This window comes from Neophocaena asiaeorientalis, unplaced genomic scaffold (assembly GCF_003031525.2).
Source record: "Neophocaena asiaeorientalis asiaeorientalis breed wild unplaced genomic scaffold, Neophocaena_asiaeorientalis_V1.1 scaffold614, whole genome shotgun sequence".
NCBI classification, from domain to species: Eukaryota; Metazoa; Chordata; class Mammalia; order Artiodactyla; family Phocoenidae; genus Neophocaena; species Neophocaena asiaeorientalis.
The window spans coordinates 304,012-311,772 of record NW_020172990.1 but is presented as its reverse complement, the minus strand read 5'-3'; the positions used below and the strand labels follow the sequence as shown (position 1 = coordinate 311,772).

General features: G+C 53.5%; 1 protein-coding gene across 1 annotated transcript in view; it reads left to right on the top strand.

Moving 5' to 3' along the window:
• The window catches only part of PRKCG (protein kinase C gamma), a 19,124-nt gene that overhangs the window by 6,913 nt on the left and 4,450 nt on the right, over window positions 1-7,761 (top strand). The window contains exons 6-14 of the mRNA XM_024742217.1: window positions 346-502; window positions 1,164-1,297; window positions 1,482-1,570; window positions 1,843-1,872; window positions 4,169-4,321; window positions 4,656-4,844; window positions 6,205-6,296; window positions 6,388-6,450; window positions 6,555-6,693. Of these exons, the coding sequence (XP_024597985.1) occupies window positions 346-502; window positions 1,164-1,297; window positions 1,482-1,570; window positions 1,843-1,872; window positions 4,169-4,321; window positions 4,656-4,844; window positions 6,205-6,296; window positions 6,388-6,450; window positions 6,555-6,693 (1,046 nt within the window). The remainder of the gene's footprint in view (window positions 1-345; window positions 503-1,163; window positions 1,298-1,481; window positions 1,571-1,842; window positions 1,873-4,168; window positions 4,322-4,655; window positions 4,845-6,204; window positions 6,297-6,387; window positions 6,451-6,554; window positions 6,694-7,761) is intronic.

Genomic DNA, 7,761 nt, shown 5'->3' with positions numbered 1-7,761 from the left:
TGTTCTGGGCAGCCAGGTCCTGGGGGTGGAGGGGTGGGGGGGTGGGGAATGAGAGAAGAGCTGGTTCCGAAGGAGGTTCGGGTTTACTAGTGGTGATATGGCCAGGGTCCCGACTCCTGGGTCCTAATGGAGCCAGGGTCTTTGGGTTTGATTTCTGGGTCACTGGCTGGGGAAAGGGCTTCATGCCCTGTCTTCTGGGCACTGGAGAAGTAAAAGATCAAAAACACCTGGGTCTTGAGAGCGGATGCTGAGAGATTGGAATGATTGATTGCTGGCTGGGGGAAGGCTCGGGGGCTTCTTCCTGGATCTCTAACCCCATCTACCCTCCTTCCCCTCCCCGCTCAGTTGGCGAGGCCCGTAACCTCATCCCAATGGACCCCAATGGTCTGTCTGATCCCTATGTGAAACTGAAGCTCATCCCAGATCCTCGGAATTTGACAAAACAGAAGACCCGGACGGTGAAAGCCACGCTAAACCCTGTGTGGAACGAGACCTTTGTGTTGTGAGCCTCGGGTGCAGGGGAGGCTGTAATTACTGATAGAGAATGATCTGAGGGTCCTGGTGGCCCAGAACACCCCAGAGAGCAGGTGTTAGCATTGGGGGAATCCCAAAAAGGGCAGAAGAAGGTGGTGGGAGAAGAAAATGAAGTGGTTGAGGGAGAGGGACAGAGATACAGAAGGCGAGAGACAGACATCTGTGTGTTTAATCTCCATCAAAGCTCACCACTTTAGAATGAGACAGGGATCCGAGAGAGAGGTAGACAGACCCTGCAACTCAGAAAGAGAGACATAAACCCAAAGAGAAACACAGAAGGGATGGCGATGGGTGGGTGGCAGGGAGGGAAAGAGAAGCCAACTGACAGAAAGACAGACGGACAGATCTGGAGGGAGGAGAGGGGCCCCGTGAAAAGGAGAGGCCTGGAGAGAAAGGCCAGGAGACAGAGATGGGGAAGAGCCAGGGAGGGAGGGAGACTGAGAGCTGTCTATGTTTACTTAGGGCCCAGACAGGGAGAGAGACGCTCTTCGGCAGGACCTGGGGTGACAAAACACTTTACAGAGCAGGAAACAGGCCCCCCAGCTCCCCGGGTTTGCCTGCTCTTCCCCAGGGCGGAAAGGTGGGCAGCCAAGAGCCGGGCCCCTCACTGTGCCACTCCCTTCCCGCAGCAACCTGAAGCCGGGGGACGTGGAGCGCCGGCTCAGCGTGGAGGTGTGGGACTGGGACCGGACTTCCCGCAACGACTTCATGGGTGCCATGTCCTTTGGCGTCTCGGAGCTGCTCATCTTCTCTAGGGCACTATCTTTTCTACCTCCCTGTGCTTCTTTCTCTCCTTCCCCCGCCCCTCTCTCCTTATCTCACTCTTTCTCCTTCTCTGTCTCTCTGTCTCTTCCTCCCTTCTGATGTCACTGCCTCTCCCGCGGGTACCCCCCCTCCCCGTCCGTCTCCCCTACTCCTGCCCGCCTCTGGTCTCCGTCTGTATGTCAGGTACAAGTTACTGAACCAGGAGGAGGGCGAATATTACAATGTGCCAGTGGCTGATGCTGACAACTGCAGCCTCCTCCAGAAGTTTGAGGTACCCAGACCCCGGCTTCCCCACAAGGAGCCCAGCCCAGTCACCCACAGTTCAGAGCTGGCCTTTCCCAAACTCCATCGCTCGTTGCCCACTGGCCCTGGGACTAAAATTCCCAGAAAGCCCTGGAGTTCTTTCTGGTCTTCTAGGGCACTGCTGGGAATTAGAGCTCCTATCCATCCCCCTGGCTTGGGGGTCTGGGGACCCCCATCCCCTGCTTTAGGGCAATCTCCTACCTCTCTGGGGGCTCTGACTCTGGCTTTCTTCTCCCCCAGGCCTGTAACTACCCCCTGGAACTGTACGAGGTGAGCAGAGCTGGAGGCCTGGAATGGAGACAGTTTCCTTTCCTGTGGTCTGTATCTGTCCCCCCACCTCTCTCTCCTCCAACATCTGTCTTCATTTCCACACACATGGGTTGAGCACATACTTGGTGGCAGGTCTTGTGTTTGCTGAGTAATCCTAGCTCTCCAGAGCCGAATCTGACCTGCAGGCAACTCCTCAAGGTAGGGACACAGTCACAAATACTCAGATTCCAGGATGATGTGCTAAATTAGAGGTAGCCCAGGGAACAAAGAAGCATAGAGGAGGCACTAACCCCAGCCTGGGGCCAGGGGGTTGGGGTGGAGGTGGTCAGGGAGGACTTCCCTAAGGAGGTGACACCTGAATTGCTCCTTGAGTTTTTCTGCCTATTTATCACTGTGCCTTTCTCTCCTCAAATGGTTTTTTGACTTACTGAACACCTATTTCCTGAGGTTTTATGTAAACCAAGCCCTATTCTGGGAGTAGAATCAGGCCATTCCCTGGGGAGCTCCTCTTTCAATATAGGAGAAAGTTACAGATAGAGAAGGAGTGTGTTTGATCATGGAGATGGCTCCAGGCACTAGGGAGTCCTAAGCCTCTGGCAGGACCTGGGGGAGTCAGAGAAAAGTTCATAGACAGAGAAAAGTTCGTAGACAGGAAGTGCAGGATTCCCCAGGCAGAGGACAGGGAGACGAGATTTCCAGGTCAAGGAAGGAATAATGCGCTCGTTCTCTCTCTCTCTCCCATTTATTCTTTCAAAAAACATTTTGTTGAGCCCTCTGTGTGCATGGTTCTAATCACTGGGGATAGAGCAGAAAACAAGAGAGAGAGAGAGAGAGAGAGAGTCATTTATTCTTTCAAAAAACATTTTGTTGAGCCCTCTGTGTGCATGGTTCTAATCACTGGGGATAGAGCAGAAAACAAGAGAGAGAGAGAGAGAGAGAGAGAGAGAGAGAGAGAGAGAGAGAGAGAGAGAGAGAGAGAGACAACCTCCTTCCCTCATGGGGCTTACACTTGGAAGGCATTCAACAAAATAAAGGAGTGAATGATCCTATGTCAGAAGGTGATATGTGATTGTGGAGAAAAATAAATGCTAAAGAGGATAGGGAGTGCTGTTTTTTCAGATTTTTTTTTTTTTTTTTTGCGGTACGTGAGCCTTTCACTGTTGTGGCCTCTCCCGTTGCGGAGCACAGGCTCCGGACGCGCAGGCTCAGTGGCCATGGCTCATGGGCCCAGCTGCTCCGCGGCACGTGGGATCTTCCCGGACCGGGGCACGAACCCGTGTCCCCTGCATCGGCAGGCGGACTCCCAACCACTGCGCCACCAGGGAAGCCCTTTTGAGATTTTAGTAGCAATAAGCAGAGAAGCCTTCACTGAGAAAGTGACCTTTGGGCAAAGACATAAAGGAGATGAAATAGTGAGCTGTGAGGATAGTGGAAAGCCTTCCAGGTGGAGGGAAGATCGCGTGCAAAGGCCCTGAGGTGGGCCCAGACCAGCAGTGAGGCTGGAGCAGAGGGAGGGATGAGGGATGAGGGTGGGAAGAAGTAGGAGATGGAGTCAGAGAGAGAAGGGGTGGGGGTAGCCTCGTCATTTATTGGAAGGATTTTGGCTTTTAAACCAAGTGAGATGGGAGGGCATTGGAGGTGGCCTGAGATGATTTCTATTTGGGCAAGATAACTGCCTCTGTGTCAAGAGCAGATGGTGGAAGGGGGAAGAAGGCTATTGTGAAGGCCCAGAGGGGAGTTGCCAGTGGCTTCGCCCAGGGGACAATGATGGTAAAGGTGTTCAGATTCTGGGTGTGCTCTGAACACAGAACAACAGGAGGTGCATTCAGCACTCATGTCCTGAGACCTTCATCCACTCAACCCGCTCCTGCTGAGACCCAAGTCATGTGCTGGGTGATGGTAGAAAAACAGAAAGGAGGGAGACACAGTCTCTGACTTTAATGGACATTGATTTCTGGCTCTTGTTTTTTACCTGCTGTGTGACTTCGGGCAAGTTACTTAATGTCTCTGTGCCATCGTCTCTAAAATGGGGGGTGGGGTGGGTGACAGGGGTCTCCTGGAGGATCAATGGCATATAGTAAGCTATCTAAGTGCTAGTTGAATAATAAACCCTCCAGGCTACGGGAAATCAGAGAAAGTTCTTAAGCCAGAGAGGGGGGTGGAGACAACTTTTTTTCTCTCTCCATCTTTCCATCTCTCCCCGTCCCTTTTGTTCTTGGGTGCTGTCTCTCTGAGGGGCACCTCCTTATCCCCATCTGGGGCCTGACTAGCTTTGGATCTCTCCCCTTTCTCACAGAGGGTGCGGATGGGTCCTTCTTCCTCTCCCATCCCCTCCCCATCTCCTAGTCCCACTGACTCCAAGCGCTGTTTCTTCGGGGCAAGCCCTGGACGTCTGCACATCTCTGACTTCAGCTTCCTCATGGTTCTAGGAAAAGGCAGTTTTGGGAAGGTTGGATTCCTGGGGCTCTGGGAGAAGGGGGAAAATGTCTGGGGGTGGGGCTCAGGTTTCTGGTTCTTAGAGATGAAGTGCAGGGGGGAGGGAACTAGGCTACTGAGTCCCCAAAGAGAGTTTGATGGGGCCTCTTGAGTTCTTGGAGAGGAGAGGCATAAAGATGTGGCTACTTTCTCTGAGGGAGTAGTTGGCAAAGTCAGGGCATCTGGTCCCCTGAGAGGGAGAGGGAGGACCTGGGCCTCCCATTTGTTTGTGTCTTTGAAAGGGAGGGGTAGGGACCCGCACCTCTGGTTCCCAAGATGGACTGGGCCTTTCCCGCCTCTGCCCCTAGGTGATGCTGGCCGAGCGCAGGGGCTCCGATGAGCTCTATGCCATCAAGATCCTGAAGAAAGACGTGATTGTCCAGGATGACGACGTGGACTGCACCCTGGTGGAGAAACGCGTGTTAGCCCTGGGGGGTCGAGGCCCCGGAGGCCGGCCCCACTTTCTCACCCAGCTTCACTCCACTTTCCAGACCCCGGTAAGAAAGGAGGTGGCAGAGGCCGGCTCAGGAGCCCTGCCTCATCCCCACTGGATGTATCAAGCATTTGCTTTGAGATTCTGAGTGTTTGGCAAGGCGGAAGAACCCTGTGAACTCTGATTGGGTGTGGCGGGCTCCTCAGTGGGCGTGGCCAGAATGCAGGTGCCCTGGAGGGCGTGGCCACAAGGCTAGGATCCTGCGTGGGAGTGGCTAGAACCCCCTAGGTCTTGAGTGGGTGTTTTTTGAGTAAGGGCTTCTGGAGTAAAAGAATTCGTGGAGAATGTCTTCTAAGTGAGCATGCCTGCAAGTGGGCTCTGAGTGATGAGGTGGTCACTCTTGGATTCTGAGTTAAGGACTTGTCAGAAACAGGGTGTTTCCCGAAGGCTGTGGAATGGGACAACTGTCAGGGGTTAGAGAGAACGTGACTCTACTTCCAAGAGCTCTGAGTGGGCGTAGCCAGCTTCCTGGAGGTTTTGTTTTGTTTAAATTTTTATTCATTTATTTATTTTTGGCTGCATTGGGTCTTCATTGCTGCACATGGGCTTTCTCTAGTTGCCGCGAGCGGGGGCTACTCTTCGTTGCGGTGCGCGGGCTTCTCATCGCGGTGGCTTCTTTTGTTGTGGAGCATGGGCTCTAGGTGCGCGGGCTTCAGCAGTTGTGGCACACAGGTTTAGTTGCTCCATGGCATGTGGGATCTTCCCGGACCAGGGCTCGAACCCGTGTCCCCTGCATTGGCAGGCAGATTCTTAACCACTGCACCACCAGGGAAGTCCCCTTCCTGGAGTTTTTTAAAAATTAGTACTGTATCGGGAATTCCCTGGTAGTCCAGTGGTTAGGACTCCATGCTTCTACTGCAGGGGGCCCAGGTTCAATCCCCGGTCGGGGAGCCGAGATCCTGCAAGTGGCACGGCATGGCCAAAAAAATAAAAATAAAATAAATTAAAAATTACTATCGGGCTTCTCCAAAAAAAAAAAAAAAAAAAAAAAATTACTATCATTTGCTAGTGAGGCCTGAACAACTTTGGTTCCTAACAGGTGGCCATGATTGCATGTGCATGTGAGTGGGTGTGGAAAGAGGTTTCAGTATCCCAGGGATTTCAAGCAAATGGTGGGCCTCAATCTTAAATTCCGAGAATGGAGGACCGGAACACCCGACAGTTTGGAGTAACAGGGGATGGGGTGGGTGGAGATTCTGCGGTGGCCGGTTGAGAATCTTCGGGGCCTCCCTGTGGGCACAGACAGTTGCTCTGGATTTCTGATTGGGTGGATCCAGAGCCTTTGTCTCAAGTGGGCAGGAATGGACGTTTCCAACCCCTGGTGGGCGTGTCCTTGCCTCTAAGTCCCGTGCACTCCTCCGCAGGATCGCCTGTATTTTGTGATGGAGTACGTCACTGGGGGCGACTTGATGTACCACATTCAGCAGCTGGGCAAGTTTAAGGAGCCCCATGCAGCGTGAGTCTTGGCCAAGAGAGGAGGGTAGAGGGAGGGTGGAAGGGAGTGGGCTCCAGTCTCTGGCCTTCTGACTCCCCACCTCCACCTCCAGGTTCTACGCAGCAGAAATCGCCATCGGCCTCTTCTTCCTTCACAATCAGGGCATCATCTATCGGTGAGCAGTCCCGGGCTTTTCAGGGGAGGGAATCAGACCCCCAGAAGAGAAGGAATTTGAACTTAAGGCTCCAGCCCGTTGAACTGTACCCTTCCCACCCCCAGGGACCTGAAACTGGACAACGTGATGCTGGATGCTGAAGGACACATCAAAATCACCGACTTTGGCATGTGTAAGGAGAACGTCTTCCCCGGGACCACAACTCGCACCTTCTGTGGGACCCCAGACTACATAGCCCCCGAGGTAATCCTGCCTCCACTGCTCTTGGTGCCCTCCCAATTCACTGAGTAGGTGTGGCTGGTCGTCCAGTATTCAGAGTATGGAGACTTGACCCTGGGGTCTTTACCTGAGTCTTGGGGGTTCCGACAGCAAGCAGCAAAGAGAGGCTCTTGTGGAGCGTTGTAAGTGGGCGGAGCGTTGTAAGTGGGCGGAGCTGAGTCTCTAAATAGGCAAAGTGGGGGGACCTGTGGGTGAATGTTCGAAAAGAGAAGGACCAGCTCTAGGGATTCTAGGAGAACAGGGCCTGTTACTGGACTGTTGTAAGAAGGTGGAGATGATTTCCGGTGTACTCTGAGTGGGTGGGCCCCATCCCCCAGAACATTAGGCATGTGGAGGGTGTCCCCTGAATATTTCAAGTGGGCAGAGTATGCTCTGATTTTGTTAGGGGGGTGGGTGAAGCTAATCATCTGACTGTATATAAGTAGACTGAGAGCACGTCCTGACTTCTCACTTGATGGAGGAGGTGGGCTTGGTGGTGCCCTCCTTAATCTTTCCTGGTGATTCTATGATAGTGCCCAAGTAACCAGTGCCAGTGGTTTCAAAACATAGCTAGTAATCAGAATCACCTGGGGAGATTTTGAAACATACACACATCTTCCTGCCTCTGACTCTGGCCTATTGTGGCTGGGATTCTTCAGGGCTGGGGACATCTCTCTTTAAACAGTCCCCTAGGAATTCCCTGGTGACGCAGTGGTTAAGAATCCGCCTGCCAGGGCTTCCCTGGTGGCGCAGTGGGTAAGAATCGCCTGCCAATGCAGGGGGCACGGGTTCGAGCCCTGGTCTGAGAAGATCCCACATGCCACGGAGGAACTAAGCCCGTGCGCCACAACTACTGAGCCTGCGCTCTAGAGCCCGTGTGCCACAACTACTGAAGCCCACCCGCCTTAGAGCCCGTGCTCTGCAACGGGAGAGGCCACCGCAATGAGAAGCCCGCGCACTGAGAGGAAGAGTAGCCTCCACTCGCCGCAACTAGAGAAAGCTCGCGCACAGCAACGAAGACCCAACACAGCCAAAAAAAAAAAGAATCCGCCT